Raw genomic sequence first — 19,836 nt, 5'->3', positions numbered from 1 at the left:
TCCACCTTCATATGCGTCATGTGATAGTGGAACACGTGATTGTATATAATAGGGATGCAGCATTCGTTGTCACACTGGATCAATGGAGGATCATCTTGAATGTGTCCTGCCGAGAGAGCCACCGTCTGCTGCTTCTTGCTTGATCAAGAAATGAGACGTGATCCAAGTAGGAGCCTTATCCAAGCAAGAAACAATAACTTGTAGTAGAATGTTGTGAATCAATGTCTCATAACCCAGCTGTCCAATGTGATTGGTAAGGTGACTGGGAGAACCTGCTCAATTATAAAGAAGGCATCCCACCAATTATGTATCATCAACCAAGGGGAAAGGATCGCATTTGGAAAGTTCCCCACCTCATACCATCGTGTAGAGGTTGGCCTTGGAAGAACTTCGAGTGAATCCAGTGATGGTGAAGAACTGATAAATTCTGTGGTACTAGGCTCTTTTTGCGCATACAGCGCCTTCCTTAACTTACACACCAATTGCTTTTTCTTAACTTCAAAGCCTAGATCTTTTTCAATGTATACTTCTCCTATATCTGTCCTTTGAGGAAGTAAGTTTATTGATTGAAGAGGAGAGTAGGCAGAAAACGTATGAAGGAGGGGATGAAGCCACATTGGTGGCCCACGGAAAGGGGGTAAGTTCTCAAAGAACAAGCCGAAGAGTTGAAAGCCCACAGGAGAATTATCTTCGAAGGGAAAAAGAAGGATAAGCAGTAGGTGAAGTGCTTCTACTATCACAAGCTCAAGCATTATGTCAAGGCTTCGGAGGAAGCATGCAGACAACGCAGGCAAAGAAGTCAAATTCTACTTCAGTAAAGCCAAAGGACAAGTTACTCTTCACAGAGGTTTGTGAGTTGCGACGTGTATCTACATCGGAAGATCCATGACTCGCCAAATGACCCGACACAAGGAGTGGTTCTCACATCTTGAACCTGCTCCTCGTGAGCTAGTTGTCACCATCAGCGATGACTCTAAAGCAGGTCTTAGTCGAAAAATGGTCACTTTGGTCCCGCATCACTCACCACTTTTGTGGAGATGCTCCATCAAAAGATTAGTGATCAGACTTCCTAGCTTCAGCCACATTTTTCTACTTGCCTTGATTAAGCAACATCGGGAGCCCTTTCCACAGAGCCAAAAACAAATCAATGCACCTTGGAGCTAGTACATTCTCACTTGTGTGGACATATGTCCATGAGATCTTTGGTAGTTGTCTATATTTTTCTTACATTTATAGATGACTACAACCAAATTAACTCCTCCTCCTTTCTTCTTTGTTCCACTTCTTCCTCGCCTTCTATCCTTCTCTTTGGATGTTCTTTCCACATATTTGACCTCTTGTTTCCCTCCTTGTCCTTCTGTCCTTCTAAGTCCATCTCATCCCTGATGTTACTACATACAAGCGTGTTCTATGCCTACTTGGACTCACTACAATAGAGATTGCTCATCTGTTTGATTGCCTTGATTTTTGTTTGTTGTTAGTGCTGATGTTGTTCACGCCTTTATTGGACGACTTTACTTTAGCTTAGCTTTTTCTTGAAGGTGTAAATGATTGCTCACTTGATGATCCTTTGTTGGTTTGAATTGCTCAAGTCTGCAATTCTCCAGTGCGGATGTCACGGGGGCGTGAAATTCTAAGTACTTTAATGTACTACAAGACCGTGGCAACTTTGGTTTTAAAAGTCCAAGCGTGGGCTTAATAATGTGTAATTAAACACGGCATGGTGCCTAGCACATAAGCGTGATTAATCCTTAGGCCCAAAGGCATTCCAAGGAATTAAAAGAGTGGTTGTTGGGAAATGATGATGTGGCATTTTTAATGGGCTCCCTAGAGAGCCATGTACCTTCAGTGGCCCACCTAGAGTTCCAGGTGGCTCTAGTGCCTTCTACATGCTCCTTTGTCATTCCTCGAGCCTTCTCAACTTCACACGTGTGGTTTTCTCTCTCATCTTCTCCCTTTGTTGAGATTTTGGACTGTTTTTCAGCCTCCTTTAGCTGAATTCCGTTTTTCTTCATGACTCCTCACCCGTTTGGATTCCTCGACTTCCGTTTGGCTTGATGGCTTTCCCTCCGCCTCCCCTTCGCAGCGATATGCTTTTCCATCCGTGCGTTTGGTAGAACGGGCAGAGTTGAGCATTTCTTTTGCTGGTCGAATTTGCAAAAGTGGCTTTTTTTGGACCTTTTTGCTTCTACAGCCTCCTGGGCCTCTCCTCTTGCAAAGCTACAGCTTTCTGTTGAATTTTGAGTGGTCCCACGCGTTGGTTGACTGGTTTTTCTTAGTTTTGGAGGACTTTTCGGCAATGAAACTTCTCCAAAACCTTCTCAATGCATTCCTCTCTGAAGCACGCTTCTTTTGAGTCCAAGAACTCTAACTTCGTCGCGACAGAAGTGCTTTTTGCATTTTTTAGTGGAATTCTTGCTGGTCGGCTCTTGTAAATGCTCTTTCTTCATGCCTTTGCACTCCTCTTTGGCTGAGAATGCAATTGGGCATTGGCTTACTATGTCCTCTTGGCGATTGAGGACTTGGTTCGAGTTTTCAGGGCTTGGTGAGTTGTGATTTTGCTGCTGCAATTTCTTTTTGCCATAAGCTATTGGTTGGCCTCGTGTGCCGTCTCTTTCTTGGTTCACAGGTGCCCAAGCAATGCTACATGAGTCATTCTTTGGTTGGGTACTTTGTTGATTTTATTTTGGAGCTTTGAAAAGCTTTGTGAATGCCATCTGGAAACCACTCAAAGAGAGTGTAGCTGGGATGCAGTGTGATTGCATCTGGACAGCCAATGGAATTGCACTCAGGAAAGAGAATTGTTTGGGTTGAGCCTATGGGTTAAGTGCACTTATGTGATGGTGTTCTATGCTTGAAAGCGTTGCGAAGGCTCAGTGAATTGGGGCTGCGTGCTCAGTTGCAGGGAAGGTCTCCCAGATGCAACTTGTAATCATTTCACTGTGAAATATAAAGAAATACCGAAAGGGGCGCCACGGTGTTTGGGGCCAATCGGGTGCACTTGTCTGTTTGTTGAGCAGGGGCATTCTAGCCTCCATCCCTTTTTCAGTGGTTTTGTTTGTGAACAAATGGGTAAATGCCAAATGGTGATCATGCAATGGTTAATGGTTAATGGTGATCATGTAAATAAGTGCTGAAGTGATTAAAGGTTTAGTTCCACTGCCCTCTGAGTGATTAGAGGCTGGTTTCATTGGTTCCATTGCCGGGATACGACACACTCTTTCTCAAGAGGTGGGCCTCGGTAGTTTGGTGGAAGGATATCTTTGCTGCACTTTTTGACAGCTGAATATTACAACCATAAACATGGTGAGTACCCATAAGCAGGAAAGCCTTAATGATCCAGCTAGTGTGTAGCTGCAGGGAGCACAACAAATGCCTTTTGAGCAGGCCACACATGAAGCTACAATTGAGCTCAACGGTGATACTAGTTTTAGCAGTGAGTCATATGATGCTACTATGTTGAATGCACGGCTTGCAAGTGCAGTGACTGCTTTGACTTAGCTGACTCAAAATTTGGCTTAGATTGTGCAAACAAATGCCAAGAAGAAGAAGAAATCAAGAAAGCACAAGCACGGAAAAAGTGAGTACACACATGCATCAGCTTCTCATGGCGGACCGCACACTCATGCATCAGTTTCCCATGAGGGACAGCCATAAAAAATGACTCAGAAAGTGACTTCCAAGAGAGAGGAATCCCCCAAAAGAGCACTTGAGAAAGAGGTACAAAAAGTACAGCCAGTGCAACAGTATGAGCAGCCAGCACAAGGCCTTGGTTTGGGTACTTCTACTCCTCAAAATAATAATGTGCAGTCCATAAATGTGGCTCAGCCACCTCAGCCATATTTAAGGCAGCAACCTGAATATTTTGGTACAGATTCTATCTTTGATGATATTTTGATTTCACCGCCAACTGGGCATAGAAAGCAAGCCATGTATGACAATGTGGGAATGCAGCCAGGCATGCAAGCCACAGCATATGCTCTCGTGCCTAATGTTCAGCGAAGCATGGCTCTCCCTAGTGAAGGGAATGCTGCAAAAATACAGCCCTCTTTGGGACAGCCAATATCAAATGTATATAAAGAATTTAAGGATGGTGGTTCTCATGTCAAGTTTGAGACATATAATGGAGTACAGGACAGGTACAAAGCCCTCACATTCCTTTAACAGTTTGATGCTGCATTTCTTGGGGGTTTGTTTAGAGAAGCATCCAAGATGAGGAAGGTTGCCACATTTTTGAAAGGCAATGCACTTAAGTGGTACACCAACCTTATGCTTCATGGAGATGCACCTGCTACTTGGCTGGAATTTAAAGCAAGTGTTCTCTTCTACTTGGCTTACTCCAACTTTTGAAGTTGAAGTACTTTCACACTGGCATGACTTATCATACAAACTTTGCAAGAATCTTGATGATTACACCCAGAGGTTTTGGGATGTTTTGTTGCCATTGAGCTCTTACAGGCATGTTTCTTTGAAAGAGCAAATAGAGAGGTACTGTTGTGGATTGCCTAGTGAGCTACGTGATTATTGCATCAAAACCAAGGTGGGTTCTATGACTCAATTAATTGAGAATGCAAGGACAGCATATGCATGGATGCAGGAGAAGAATTTGGGCTTTATGGACAGCAAGAAAGAAGACAACAAACGGGCTGCCAAACACCAGGATAAGGACACCAAATCTGGAAATAAAAATTATGGCAAACGACCGTTTCAAAAGGGAGGAAAAGCCCAATTTAAAGTTGGTCAAAGGCGTGGACAGCCTAATAAACAGCCCGTACGAAGTTATCTGATGAAGAGAAAAAGTCACTCATGGAGCAAAACAAATATTTTATATGCAAAGGAGAGGGACACTGCTCTTATGATTGCCCACCATCCAAGAAAAGAGACAGGTCAGATGATGATAAGAATGGTGATAAACAGGCTGATTGGAAGGGCAAAAGACCTAAACCTTCCTCAGGACTTCTTCCAGATGTGATTGGGAGTTTGCCACATGCACATAATGAAGATGAAATGAAAAAGACTGAGATGTACATAGCATGAGGAAAAATCAGAAATCAGAATTGTTTGTTTTTCTTTGATTTTGGGGCAAAGGCGAATTTCATAACTCCTGATATGGCAAGAAGGCTTGGCATCAAGCCTGAGGAAATGGGGCCATCCGGCACGTGTGATATGGCCAATCCTGAACTCAACACACTTGTCACTCCTATTATTGGCAAGTTGAGGATGCATATCCAGGGATATCAGGATGCAGAGGACTTCTACATTATGCCTTTGCCAGAGTGTGATGCTTTGCTTGGGATGCCTTGGATGTACAGGGTGGAGGCTGATGTGCAGATGAGAAACAAGAAGATCTCTTTAACTCATAGAGACAAAAATCATGTACTTGATGTAAATTTGAAAGGGGAGTTCATCCTTGGAGTTTCGGTTTCTTGTATTTCCAATGTAATAAAGCGTCATATTTCAGCGTACTTGATTTTTGTCAAAGAGGACAGCCAACCAGTTCAGGAAGGCTCTACTCTTTCTGCTTTAGATAAAGAAAGGGCTGCTTTTATTTCAGATTTTCAAGATTGTTTCTCAGATGCACTTCCTTAAGAATTACCTCCCAAGAGGTCCGAGGATTATCAAATTGATAGAATTCCAGGAAGCTCATCACCTAATATACCTCCCTATCGTGTCAGTAAGGCACAACAGGAAGAGATAATGTCACAAGTGAAGGAACTCTTGGAAAAGGAATTAATACAGCCAAGTAATTCTCCTTACTGTTCCCCTGTGTTGCTTGTGCAAAAGAAGGATGGCAGTTGGAGAATGTGTATTGATTATAGGGCTTTGAATAAAGTCACACTTAAGAACCGTTTCCAATTCCACGCATTGATGATATATTGGATCGGTTGGAAGGTTCCTCAATGTTTAGTCGTATTGACCTTAAAAGTGGATACCATCAGATAAGAATACGGCCTGAAGATGTCTGCAAGACTGCCTTCCGCACTTCATTTGGCTTATATGAGTTCCTTGTGATGCCTTTTGGTTTGACTAATGCACCTGCCACTTTCAATAGTATGATGGACAGAATTTTTAGAGCACACAGAAAGTTTGTGGGCACTTTCTTCGATGACATCATTGTGCTCTCTAAAAATGAGTAGGAGCAGAAGAAACACCTCACTATTGTGTTTTAAGAGTTGAAAAGACACAAGTTGTTAATAAACACCAAGAAAAGTGAGTTCTTTATGCATGAGATTCATTTTCTCAGTCATATAGTATCAAAGGATGGAGTCAAGATGGATCCTGTAAAAGTTGAGGCCATAAGGAGTTGGCCAATTTTGAAAAATCTGCATGAAGTTAGAAGCTTCCTTGGGTTGTGTTCATACTATCGGAGGTTTATAAAGTACTTTGCAGAAATGGCTTCTCCCTTGCATGCTTTACAGAAGAAAGCTGTACGGTTTCGGTGGGGACCAAAGGAAAATGCAGTTTTTGAAGAGCTGAAGCAAAAGTTGTGTTCTGAACCTGTTATCTTGCCAGATCTTGCAAAACCCTTTGCTGTATTTTGTGATGCATGTGGGAACAGCATAGGAGGCACTTTGATGCAGGATGGCAGAGTGGTTGCATATGAGAGTAGAGTTCTCAAAGATGTTGGATTGTACTTGCAGACATACGAGAAGGAAATGTTAGCAGTGATACATGCTTTGACCACAACCTTCTTGGAGCTGATTTTTATGTGTGGACAGATCATCAATCACTTAGATATTTTCTCACGCAGAGAAAATTATCTGAAAAGCACATGAGATGGGCTAACTTCCTCTCAATGTTCCATTTTCAAATTGTACATGTGCCGTATAACAAAAATACACACATACATACATATAGCATCCATACATACATATATATATACATATACATTTACATGTACATGTAGATATATATATGTATTTATGTATGTATGTACATGTACATATGTACACAGACGTGTGTGTGTGTGTGTGTTATTTCACTGTTTTCAGATGTCACTCATGCAATCTTTTTATCGTTGTCTATGTGTTCGTCAAATACATTTCTCTGTCTACTTGTCCTATATCATCACCTTTTGATATTGTTATTGCATGTTTCCTCTTTGTGGACTGCTTCTTGTAATATAAACATACATGGTTTTCACCAAAGAAAAAGTGTGTGTTATGTATGTATGTAGGTATGTAGGTATATGTGTGCCTGTGTGTATATATGCACGCACAGTGTAGGACTGCATGATCTCCACTGGTGCAGAGAGAGAGAGAGAGAGAGAGAGAGAGAGAGAGACGATGGCCAGCTGGCTGTTGTACGTAGTATAGCTAAGAGTGGAGATGGTTGTACAGCTGGAAGGTTTAGCTTGTATAGATGTGTATGAAACTGTTGTACAAAATATGTCGGAGTCACAGTTGCTTTATGGCTTGTACTGATTGCTATATGAACGGGTTGGCTGTTGGGAAGCTTGGTGGGATCCAACAAGTTAACAATGTGACTTGCAAAGTGTGGACACAACTCACAGTGTTCACCTTATTTTAAAGATTAATGTCCATCACGAGAAAATGTTTAGAAAAGACTAAGTGTTTGAAAAATTTTCCAACATTTTCAAAAAGATAAAAAATCTATCTTGTGGCAAGAATGTGCTCACCTACATCGAGCCCAGAATTTATTGTAGTGTATGTAATATTTTCACCAGTCAAGAACCTTTTGACATTTTTTATTAACGTGAGTGCATCTAAGTGCAGCTTTGGCCGATGGAAGATTGAGCCTCTCTAGGTGTCTAGTATTCTTATCGGAAAAATCGCTTTGGTTTCATCATCATTGTGGTTCACATTCAGTTAACATAGTCTTTTATTTTGCAACTACCTTCTCGCAATAGGATGGCTAACGTATCATGACATTGATACAATGGAATGCATGCCACCATGCTTTTAGCAGCTTGCAAGATTCCATGATTTGCTATAAAAGATGTAGGCATTGCAGATTAGAGCTGAAAGATAGGTAGCGTCTGTATACATGGAAGTTTTTTTGTAGAATGAAGATTCTAAATTTAACACCCCCCTCAGTCCACCTCACTTTACTTCCCCTTTTAGAAAGAGAGAACAAACCTATCGAAGTCCTTGTATTCCTCTTAATCTTTGCAATGATGAGTTATGCACTGCATTTTATGGTCCGGTCTGAGATGCTACTTTGTCTTGACTATTGCAGATGAAGACAGGGTGTGTGGCATTGGTATTGTGCTTGAATATTGGTGTGGATCCCCCAGATGTAATAAAAATATCACCTTGTGCAAGGATGGAATGCTGGATTGGTAGGTGCATTTGCTGCTCTTCAAAATTTCTTAAATCTTCTTCTGGATTATGGGAAGTTATTGGCTTCTATATGTTTTTGAGGAAATTTTTGTTAGTTGTCCTTCTCCCAATTCACAATAATTTATGAGTTTTAAAACTGGGGCTTTTTGATGCCAAATCGCCTCTACTGTCATCAAACTATCCTTGCAAGCTCATTGGTAGTAATAGTAGTTGTGTCCTCGCTTTCTAAGGAATGCTTGACTTGAAATAGACGTTGTAAAATACTTGTAATATGAGGAAGAAAAACATTGTGTAGATTGCATGCGCAAGTGATTTGACAATATGTTGTTGATGGAACTGTGAATTGTTGAAGGCTGCATGCTGTGTGTTAAGAATTGTGACACCTATGCTAATGGCATTCTTAAGTTCAGTTAGACCACACATCAGTTGGCCTACTAATTTTTGGAGAATGCAGTTGCTCTCTCCATGATTATCAGGATGACTTCATATTTAGTGACAACTCATACCAACTTTTTTGTGTTGCTGGCTGCTCACATTTTTGATCCATTTGCTGCTGCAGATGCTATCCATGGAGGCATATTTATGGTTGTTCTTGTCTGCATTTTGTGTGCAACACGGGGCCATCTGTGGCTGCAAAAGTTAGTGTTTTAGGCTGCATATCAGTATCAACCTTTGACACATACATGGGCAGTAGTTCACTGCTCTTGTGCTCTTTCTTATCACCATTTTAGGCTCATGAACTGTCACATGAAAGAATGACTCTGCCATTTGATTGCACTCCTCAGACCACTGCTTGTGGTAGCCTGGTTTCTTGGCTGCATGCCCATGCTCATTTTGGCCTTGAGCTTCTTTGTGCATTTCTAACAATAGTTGCAATTATGCTCTCTTATCTTGGTGCCTCTTGATGCACAAGCTATTCAATTGTGCCTTAAGCTGTAACAACTTACAGGCTTACTCACCTAAACAGTTTCTTGGAGGATCAGCCATGCATCTGCCGATGTCTCTGTGGACATGATATGCGTAATCAATGTGCCCTTGATAGAGTTAGCAATGATGCTCATTGCTTGACCATGCATCTCTGCCGATGTCTCTTTGGACATAATATGTGTATCAATGTGCCCTTGATAGAGTTAGAAATGATGCTCATTGCTTGACTATCACGAGTCTCCCACTGTGCCCTCCTGCCTGCAATGGTAGTGGGTTTGAGCTGAGAGTCCTTTGCGCATCAAAAACATATTGACCCAAATTTCCACACATCCTGGAGTCCTGACCTGGTGGTCAAAACGTGTGTGCGGGTTCGACCACCGCTGTGGACCCTGGCCTACTGCCTCAGGTCCCGGGAAGTTTGCCCATAACTGAACCGCCTTGGCAGGTGAGTGAGTGTTGTGAGCAGGGTTAATAGGGTGGGGTGGTGGGGGGAATTCCACACATTTTAGTTCGAGCCATCAAGTTCTTCCTCCACATGACTGTCCATTGTTCAAGCAAGACCTTACTGACGGTCTGTAAATGATAGACCTACAAACAAGTCTCTGTTCGAGACACGCAAGGAATAATACAAAAGATGAAAATAAATAGAGTAATACAAAGTGTAAGAACAAGCTTACATACACATATTTAGCTTGTATGTTGATACAGAATCACTAGACAGCAAGGCTTTGCGGTTTGGGTGTGCGTGTTGCACAAGGAGAACTGCCTGTGCTTCAATCCAAGTGTTGAACACGCTGGTTGATGGTACTCAAGTACCCAAATCTGTCCTTCAAGTCGGGTTTCAAAATCTTTTTTGGGAGGGTGGAATGAGAGTCTCCTTCTATCCCATTGCAAGAAGGATAAGGAACGGTTTAAGAGTGCATGCATCCTCCATTATGACACTTTTTTCATAGCCAACGAAAAAATATGTCTTACTTCCTCCCTCTCAGTGCGTGCGTATCTCACATGCCACTCTTTCAAATCTGCCTCGAGATTTAAGGATTCACAAGTGTTAGTGGGAGGTGTGCTCTTATACCAAATGTGAAGCAACGAGTGGAGGAAGCTCAAAGCAATATATTCAACAACTCACACAAAAAGTGTGAAAGTACAACATATGTATGAAACTCTAGAACTAACCCTGATAATGTGGCAGGGTGACATGGCACCTCAAATCATCTAGGAGACCTCACCGATGCATGGAGTATTTGTCCTCCATGAGGATCATATCCTACACTAATGAAGAGGCTGAATATGGCTATGTGCTTGGGTAAGAGACAAGGAAATCTACATCATGTGAAGCATATCTTTTGGGAAAGATTCATGAGACGCCTTGTACTAGAGAGCAACTCATGAGAGCAAACAAACCTTTGGGGATAGTATACTACACATTGTGGGTAATATGAACTCTAAAGACAATCAATGGTGCAATTTTTGCTTACTTTCACATATGAATATTTCATGAAGGTGTATGTGTATCTAGCTTAATATATGACCTTCCAGGAGTTCACGTACATTGTTGAGAAAGTGTCATGGGTATGCTATACACCTTGAACATCTGCCTATACTCCAGGTAAGTCAAGGCATGTTAGGGCAACTGAAGGTGTCAATTAATGGAAACCTTTACAAAGCAAAGTTGTATGGCATATTGATTTGGTGACCCCGAAATAGACTAAAAGGTAACCAACGTTTAGAGGCTAGTAGTTTTTTGAATTGGAATCGACCACATGCAATAGCTTGCAATCATCCCATCACCAACATTCACTGTTTGAGCATTGTAAAAAGTGTTGGATTACTACCTCAAAACACGCCCACCATACCAAAGAGGATGTAATTACACGCACAATGGAAGCTATGCTGGAGAGCTCTTTAAAGTAGGAGATATGACCAAAGCAGTGGATTGGATGAACAAAGTAATCGGTCGGTCTGAAAGGTCCTGGAAGAATTGTTGGGGATTAGATGTCACTTGCCCTCACGTGAGCCCCCATATGAGGAGGACATGGGGGAGCATGACCTGCAGTAGGGAAACGAATCAAAGAGAGGCCACATGGGCTGAGGATGAGGGGGCTGGTTGGAAGGAGAGTGCACAAATGAATATCTGTATGAGAACCAAAACATCTGAAAGGGCTGACCATCATAGTGATGGGACCCATGTATGCTCTTGGGAGACCAACTCCGCTGGTCGGTTGAGGATGGGAGACATGATCTCGGCCGACAATGGCTCTGGATCTAATGGTCTGCTGTCACTGCCGTAGCGTCTCGCGCGAAGTCGAATAGCAAAGAGAAGATATCTGTGATTCTCAAGTGTGAGTCAACTCAAGGGTGAGTTTGTTGTGTTGTGGTGTTTGGGTACCTGCGAGGGTGAAAGTCTTCCTCACAGTCAGAGGGGAAGTTTTATCGTGGAGGCCATCATCGCTTGCTGCAAGAATTCTATGGAAAACAGAATGGGGATTGATTTTCAAGGTGGCCAAGGCATACTTGGCAACATATATGTAAGAAATAGAACAATCAGGTTTAGGACCCATCTAGACTATATCTTTGGGTGGGCTGTTTATCTCTCAATGATTTCATTCCAAAGATGATAAGTCGATAAAAACTTGGGTGTATGTGATGGCTCACAGTTCAAATGACTTGTATTTTTTCAAAATTTCAAGGCACAGTTGGATGGAAAGGACCAAAGTCCTTTTTTTAAAAGTGGGAGTAATACAAACTTCAGGTCTTTATTAAAATTTGTTGGCATTAAAAGGTAGTACAAATTGCCCTACACACCTAAGTGAATAGATGCAAGAAACTTGGCTCCTGCAACCAGAATGTTTTTCAGATCCAAAGACATTAATACCACCCAGAGTGCCAGCTCAGCTCATACCTCCCACAGACATTAAAATGGAAAGTCGTATGGCATATTGATTTGGTGACCCCGAAAGACTAAAAGGTAACCAACGTTTAGAGGCTATTAGTTTTTTGAATTGGAATCGACCACATGCAATAGCTTGCAATCATCCCATCACCAACATTCACTGTTTGAGCATTGTAAAAAGTGTTGGATTACTACCTCAAAACACGCCCACCATACCAAAGAGGATGTAATTACACGCACAATGGAAGCTATGCTGGAGAGCTCTTTAAAGTAGGAGATATGACCAAAGCAGTGGATTTGATGAACAAAGTAACTGGTTGGTCTGAAAGGTCCTGGAAGAATTGTTGGGGATTAGATGTCACTCGCCCTCACGTGAGCCCCCATATGAGGAGGACATGGGGGAGCATGACCTGCAGTAGGGAAACGAATCAAAGAGAGGCCACATGGGCTGAGGATGAGGGGGCTGGTTGGAAATATCTGTATGAGAACCAAAACATCTGAAAGAGCTGACCATCATAGTGATGGGACCCATGTATGCTCTTGGGAGACCAACTCTGCTGGTCGGTTGAGGATGGGAGAGATGATCTCGGCTGACAATGGCTCTGGATCTAATGAGGGCGGGCACCATCGAGAAAGGAAATCAATAATAAAGCGCTGTTGGTGCTCAGTTTGATCAGTCTAGGAGGTAGCCTGTTGTCTGCTGTCACTGCCGTAGCGTCTCGCCCGAAGTCGAATAGTAAAGAGGAGATATCTGTGATTCTCATGTGTGAGTCAACTCAAGGGTGAGTTTGTTGTGTCGTGGTGTTTGGGTACCTGCGAGGGTGAAAGTCTTCCTCACAGTCAGAGGGGAAGTTTTATTGTCCATCATCGCTTGCTGCCAGAATTCTATGGAAAACAGAATGGGGATTGATTTTCAAGGTGGCCAAGGCATACCTGGCAACATATATGTAAGAAATGGAACAATCAGATTTAGGACCCATCTAGACTATATCTTTGGGTGGGCTGTTTATCTCTCACTGAATTCATTACAAAGATGACAAGTCGATAAAAACTTGGGTGTACGTGATGGCTCACAGCTCAAATGACTTGTATTTTTTCAAAATTTCAAGGCACAGTTGGATGGAAAGGACCAAAGTCCTTTTAAAAGTGGGAGTAATACAAACTTCAGGTCTTTATTAAAATTTGTTGGCATTAAAAGGTAGTACAAATTGCCCTACACACCTAAGTGAATAGATGCAAGAAACTTGGCTCCTGCAACCAGAATGTTTTTCAGATCCAAAGACATTAATACCACCCAGAGTGCCAGCTCAGCTCATACCTCCCACAGACACTAAGATGGAAATTTCATTAATACATGCCTCTCTGTGTGTAAGTGGGCACACACGTGCGTTTGTGGGTGTTTCAGCTTATTTATTTATTTATCTATTGTTTTATTAGATTGTCTGTTTGTATGGATATAGGAAATGACTAGGGTAGACAAAGGTCTGTTTGACATGGTCCAAGGCACCGTATGTTCAATTCATTTCAAAGGCTCTAAACTAAGCCCTGCTAGCTTCAGCCTGCAGTACTCCAAAACATTCAATCAATAAATTATGCACTCAGCTCTAGCCATAGGTTCACGTGTGACACTACCGTGTTTTTTAAATGTTCTGTACTGCACCTTTCTGGAATTCAAAAGGCTTGCAATTCTCCTCTAAAGACAATTTGAGAACCATGACACATCTTTGAGTCAAAAATACAGCCAGAAATATGATCCTTGGGTCTTTGAAATGGCTCTACAAATTACTTGGGACTATTATACTATGCTACTGATTGCAATAACCTGGATGGACTCTTAGTCCATGTTAGTGCATCATTTTATTGGATAATAGTTGGCCGGTTCAACATTGAATTTATTGCCTATGATATCACTATAAAATTACACACTGTTTGACATGGCCCAAGGCACCTCATGTCCAAATATTTTAAAGGCTCTGCGCTAATCCCTGCTAGTTTTGGCCTGCAGTACTCCAGAACATTAATCAATAAATTATGCACTTAGCCATAGGTCCACATGTGACACACTAGTGTTTTTTCAATGTTCTGTACTGCATCTTTCTGCAAATTTTAGAAGGCTTGTAATATTTGGACATGAGTGCCTTGGGCCATGTTAAACAGACCTTTGTTTTTACCCTATTCAAGGAACTATGGAATCCCGAAAGTTCCTGTATCTGCTGAAGAGCTGATGCCACCTATTGGTGAAAAGTGTTTTAATGACTTCTGCTTACTCGGCTTGTTCGCAGGAGCCCTTGAGTATTGTCTATTCTTTCACTTGTCCATTTGCTATTTAGCTGTATCTCCCAATTCAACAAACCTCATTATGGAGCTAGTGTATTTTATCACTATCCTTCAACTATAAGAGAATGGAAGTGCTTGTGCAAACTATTCCGTTCCTTAGCCCAATATAGAATGTGCTTTGAATTGTCAATATTTTCTGATGGCTAGTCACAGTGCCTGTAGTCGATTTAATTATTGACTTTAGAAACATTATGTAGATAAAGAGATTGAAGAGCTGCATTTGGTATGAAAGCTTTGTACTCTTATTTGTAACAGATCCATTCTCTATGTCAGCACCTAAAGCTTTGGACGCTATTGGAAAGAACTTGCAAGCACAATATGAGCAGTGGCAGCCAAGGGTAATGCTGCTTTTTTCTTATTAACTGAAATATTCGCATGAAATATCAATGTCCTTATGCAGTTTTTTTCCTGATTTGTGCAATAGGCCCGGTACAAACTGCAGCTTGACCCAACTGTCGAGGAGGTAAAGAAGCTCTGCTCACACTGCCGGAAAAGTGCCAAATCAGAGCGCGTACTGTTCCACTACAATGGGCATGGTGTACCAAAGCCAACAACCAATGGGGAAATCTGGCTGTTTAACAAGGTTTGGTTATGTAAATTTTTTGAGCCTCACTGTCTTATTTCAAGGTGTTTAAAACATTTATGCTGTTGTTTGGACTTTACTGAGCCATGCGGTTTTCTTATTGCTTATTTGTTTTCTCACTGGGACGTGTATGGTCTTCAATGGCTTGGTGAAATGGCAGAGCTATACGCAGTACATACCCTTGTCTGTTTATGACCTGGAGTCTTGGTTGGGTACACCATCTATATATGTGTTTGATTGTTCTGCTGCTGGGATGATCTTGAAAGCTTTTTGTGAGGTAAGTTGTCAGATTGCTGCAGTGCATCTATGATGAGGAATGAATGTCTTTGAATATTAGTCTTTGATATTCTGTTTTGAACCTTTCATGGAACATCTAATGCAAATTCAATACAAGGCAGGTGATCGATTCTTGTTTTGCAGAGGCCAGAGTGGGGTGTAGGTGGCTCAGCTGCTTCTGCTATGAAGGATTGCATCATATTAGCAGCTTGTGGATCGCATGAAATCCTACCTCAACATGCAGAGTTACCAGCTGATGTTTTTACTTCTTGCCTGACAACCCCAATAAAGATTGCTTTGAGATGGTAAGGATGGCTTGCATTGATGTTGCTTCCTTAGATGCTGATGTTTTGTTTACACTCTATGTGGAAACATGGACATCAAAAACTTTTTGGCTAGATACAGTTCATTTTTGCGCTATGCCAAAATTCAAAATTGGAGTCATTCCATTTTTCTGTGTAATGACCCTCCGTGGATATAAACATCATTTGCTATTTCTCCTCTTCCTCACCCTGTTCTTTCCTTTGAACTGCTACATAATGTACTACCCTCTAGGAACCAATGGAGACTCAAGTTTTCTTACAGCCACATTCCTGAGTCGAATATCTTTGAACATGTGGATATCATGGTGCCACGATCTGGGCAGATGTATCATAGAGAGAGGGCCTGGGTTGTGGGTCTGCCTGCCCATGTGAGGCTCAGTGAGGGCCATGCTTGTGGGTTTGTCTGCCCAGTTCTAGGCCCGGATCCATGGTGGACTGTCACAGGGGGGTACGGGCCTGTTCTGCCCACCACTGGGCCCTGTTATGGCCCCATTTAGGGCTGCCACCAGGCCGCCTATATGGTGCCTAGGTGGCGCCTCAGTTAGGGGGCCAGTTGGGCCCCTAACCCCATGCAGATCCACCGACCAGCAGGTCAGCCTGGCCCTCTCTGGGTTGGTCCAACTGGTCGGCCAGCCTAGGGCAGGGGGGCCACCCTATATATATAGGGCTCCACTCCCTCCCTCATTTCCTCATCTCAGCAGTCTCCAGCCCCCTCGGTTCGGTAGAGGTTTCCTCCAGCAGTTGAGTTTTTCCTGAGATCCTTGTGCAAGTCTCTCTTGGCTCTCTTGTTTTCAGTTCCTCCTCTGTGAGTGCTTGCTGTTATCTCTCCATTGTTGCTCAGCACCGCTGCACTTCTCGCATTGTATCAGAGCCAAAGTTTGGCTAAGAAGACCTATGCTGTGGAGAGGACCTAGAACCAGCAAGCTACAAAGAATTTTTGGGACCTGTTTGAAGTGGAAGTTGAGAAGGTACGGGCTGTCTTTTGAAGTACAAAGAAGGGCATTTACTTTGAAGGGTGTTTTCAGATTGAAGGAGCGGATTGTGTGAATGCTAGTCTCTTGGAGGTCGAAGGAAGAATCCTCTTCAATCCTCTCAGCCTTGTCTTTTCTCCTTCCTCCTCTCTTTCTTCCCTCATTCCCTTTCTTCTACCCTCCTCCCCGATCTTCCCCGTTTCCATTTCTGTCCCAATGGCTTCTCTGCAGAAAACAAGGTGAAGATTCCCGTGCTACCCACTACCCACGTTCCCTGTCGATCGTCAACTGGATGGGAACAATTATGGCGTGTGGCGTGTCATGATGGAGTCAGTATTACAGTCCTACGACTTGGCGGACTTCATTATGGTAGGTGTCACAAGGCCAAATCCCCTTGATGAAAGTTTAGGTATTCTGGGTCAGAAGGAAGCTGAGAATTTGGCTCAGATTTGGGACCGTGTAAATGCAAGGGTACGCTTGTTCATCTTCTTGAACTGTACTCCTCTGATTATTAATCATGTAAAGCACATGACGGTAGCCAAGAGTATCCGTGAGCATTTGGCCTCCCTCTATAACAGAACTTCCCCTATGAAGAGGGTCTCTCTTGAGGTTCAGATGAGGATAGTGGATCTTGCTAAGTCTTCCTCTAGGCGGGAACATATCAATAAGCTTCAGGAAGTTCAACAGGAGATACTTCAGGTCGGGAAGGAGATATCATATGGAGATATGGCCATTACTTTGCTCTCTCATCTCAATTCCCAGGACTCTGCTTTTCATTCTTCACTGATCACTAGTGGTAGGAGAGTACTCAAGACTTTGTGTCTATGGTGCTGGATCAAGAGGAGCGGTTTCAAAGCTCCTCCCATGGCGGTGGCTCCGATGCTCTGGCAACTCCACAGTTGGGCAAGAATCAAGGTCGTTGAACCCTTGATATGAGGACTGAAGCAGAGAAGGAGGCACTTAAGGCGGAGTGATCTTGTAATCACTATGGCGAGAAAGGCCCCACACAATCAACCGTCACCACTACAACTATGTATTCGACACATTCTCCATGATCTGCAATACAATTCGATTACTACAAGTGTACTCTGGATTTTTATATGGTATTAGAGCCTGTCACGGGTCCAACCCAGCCACGCTATCCGAAACAACATGGTCTCTTCATACGCCTCGAAGGAGGAATGAGGGGCGGCAAACAATTCGATCCTGCGCCAGCCCTCATCAATAGGGCACAATCCAAGAGCAGTCCAAAACGGTCTTCTGATCCCTAATGAAAGGGAAGGTGAAAAGGTTTGTCAAACCTATCTCTTGCCAAAGCAAGGTGAAGGTGGCAACAATTTACCCATAATAATTAGCGGCAATAAAGACCCGCGATGTTAGCCCCGCGGTGACCAAAGTCAAGGCATCCTCTTGCCCACAACAGGAGATGAAGGGCAAATAGTTCTAGAACAAGGCGACCTCTCGCCACAAATAGGAGATGGTGGGCAAAAAGACCCGCAAGAAGGCAGACTTTGGCCAATTACAGGAGAAGATCAGGGCAATTTCCAGCCCAAAGACAAAGTAGCAAATAGAAACTTGCTACCCCACGATGGTCATGACGATCAGGCTGACATCGACGTTTTGCAAGCGCCCAAGATTGATGGGCGAAAGAACCAACAATTTATGCCAACGCATGGATATGCGCCTGACGGTGATAGTAGGTAGGTATATTTGATTTTGCATATTCATGCTTTATTTGACACTTTCCAACGATCATCAGGTCCATTTTCTTGCTATCGTCAAGCACCCATCCATTTGAGGAGTTTTGTGTGACAATGAGCATTCTGCAGGAGTTTGCCAATACCGGCACTACCTTTGAAGCAGGTGTTGTTGAGCGGAAGAATCGCACCGTGGTTGTCTCGAACCATGCTCGCTCATTGGGAGGTTCCTCGGTTTCTTAGGGCTAAGGCCACTGCCACCACAGTACATATCTTGAATTGTTCTCCAATGTTTGCTGTTGCCAAAGCAACTCCTTTTGAGGCCTATTTTAGCTCGAAGCCCAATGTTTCCTATTTCTGTGTGTTTGGCTGTGATGGCTTTGTCCACATTCTGAAGAAGTAGAGGGGGAAGCTAGATGTGAAGTCCACCCAGACGATCTTTGTCGGGTACAATTCTCAATCTACATGGCATCGGCTGTATGATCCTTCCAAAAGGGAGATTATCTTGGCAAGGATGTTATCTTTGATGAGCGAATTCCGTCTTCGATGGTTGATGTCGATCCACCTCATGGATGATGATAGTAGTGATGGATTCTGTTCCTGCAGTACCCCTAGCCCCGACAGTTGTTCGTGATCCTCCACCCGAGAGTGATTCCGACAGTGATCTAGATGATTTTCCACCTCCCAAGGTAGCAGGGGAAAGTTTCAGGTCAAGCTCTTAGAAAGTACCCCGTTGGTTGATTGAAACCCTTCGTGACTCAGGTGTTACCGACATCCCTTCTTCATGGCTTCGAGAGGAGGATGGACCCTGGAGATCCCAACAGAATAAGGAAAAGGTTTTGGAGTTAGTTCCACTTCAGGTCAATTATTCCTTGATGTCTCGCATCCTCAAAGACAAGGAGCCTTGGAATGTTTAGGAAGTATTCTCTCAGACACACTGGAAGCAAGCCATGGAGCTGGAGTGGAATGGGACCTGGGAGTTAGTTCCGTGCCCCAAGCGCCTTTCAGGCATTGGTGCCAAATGGTCTATAAGACCAAGTATGCGTCGGATGGTACTATGGATAAGCATAAGGCCCGACTTGTGGTTAAGGGATACTCACAGCGACCAGGGATTAACCATGAGGACACGTTTGCTACTACCGCCAAGATGGCCACTCTTCAGACAATGCTAGCAGTTGCAGCTCATGAGCAGTGGCCCATTTACTAGATGGATGTTAAATCTGCATTTCTCAATGGTGATTTAAAGAGAGATCTGTGGAGCAACCGCGTGGGTTTACTGGTATGGTCTACAAGTTACGGAAAGCCTATATGGGCTTAAGCAAGCTCCAAGCATGGAATCAAAATATTGATGAGTTTTTGCTTGGAAGCATTTCCACAGGTCACCTGCTGATCCCAATCTGTACATCTTCCGTCAAGGGGGACTTCTTTCCCTTATCATCCTGTATGTCGACGATTTGTTCGTTACATGAAGTCATGCCACTCATATTTCCGAGACCAAGGCAGCTCTTTCCCTGGCCTTTGAGATG

The 19,836-nt window shown here is 43.1% G+C and overlaps 1 protein-coding gene across 6 annotated transcripts in view; it reads left to right on the top strand.

Moving 5' to 3' along the window:
• RAPTOR1 (Regulatory-associated protein of TOR 1) overlaps nucleotides 1–19,836 on the top strand; it is a 51,854-nt gene that overhangs the window by 5,167 nt on the left and 26,851 nt on the right. For all 6 annotated transcript variants that reach the window (XM_087379070.1, XM_087379069.1, XM_087379068.1 and 3 more), the window contains 5 exons: nucleotides 8,200–8,302; nucleotides 14,716–14,798; nucleotides 14,885–15,043; nucleotides 15,204–15,320; nucleotides 15,464–15,624. In XM_087379070.1, coding sequence (XP_087235196.1) covers nucleotides 8,200–8,302; nucleotides 14,716–14,798; nucleotides 14,885–15,043; nucleotides 15,204–15,320; nucleotides 15,464–15,624 — 623 coding nt within the window. The remainder of the gene's footprint in view (nucleotides 1–8,199; nucleotides 8,303–14,715; nucleotides 14,799–14,884; nucleotides 15,044–15,203; nucleotides 15,321–15,463; nucleotides 15,625–19,836) is intronic.

The sequence above is a fragment of the Dipteris shenzhenensis genome, chromosome 9 (assembly GCF_047967505.1).
Source record: "Dipteris shenzhenensis isolate YYH24624 ecotype China chromosome 9, Dip_SZ_1.0, whole genome shotgun sequence".
Classification (NCBI taxonomy): domain Eukaryota; kingdom Viridiplantae; phylum Streptophyta; class Polypodiopsida; order Gleicheniales; family Dipteridaceae; genus Dipteris; species Dipteris shenzhenensis.
This window is presented reverse-complemented; position numbering and strand designations above follow the sequence as displayed.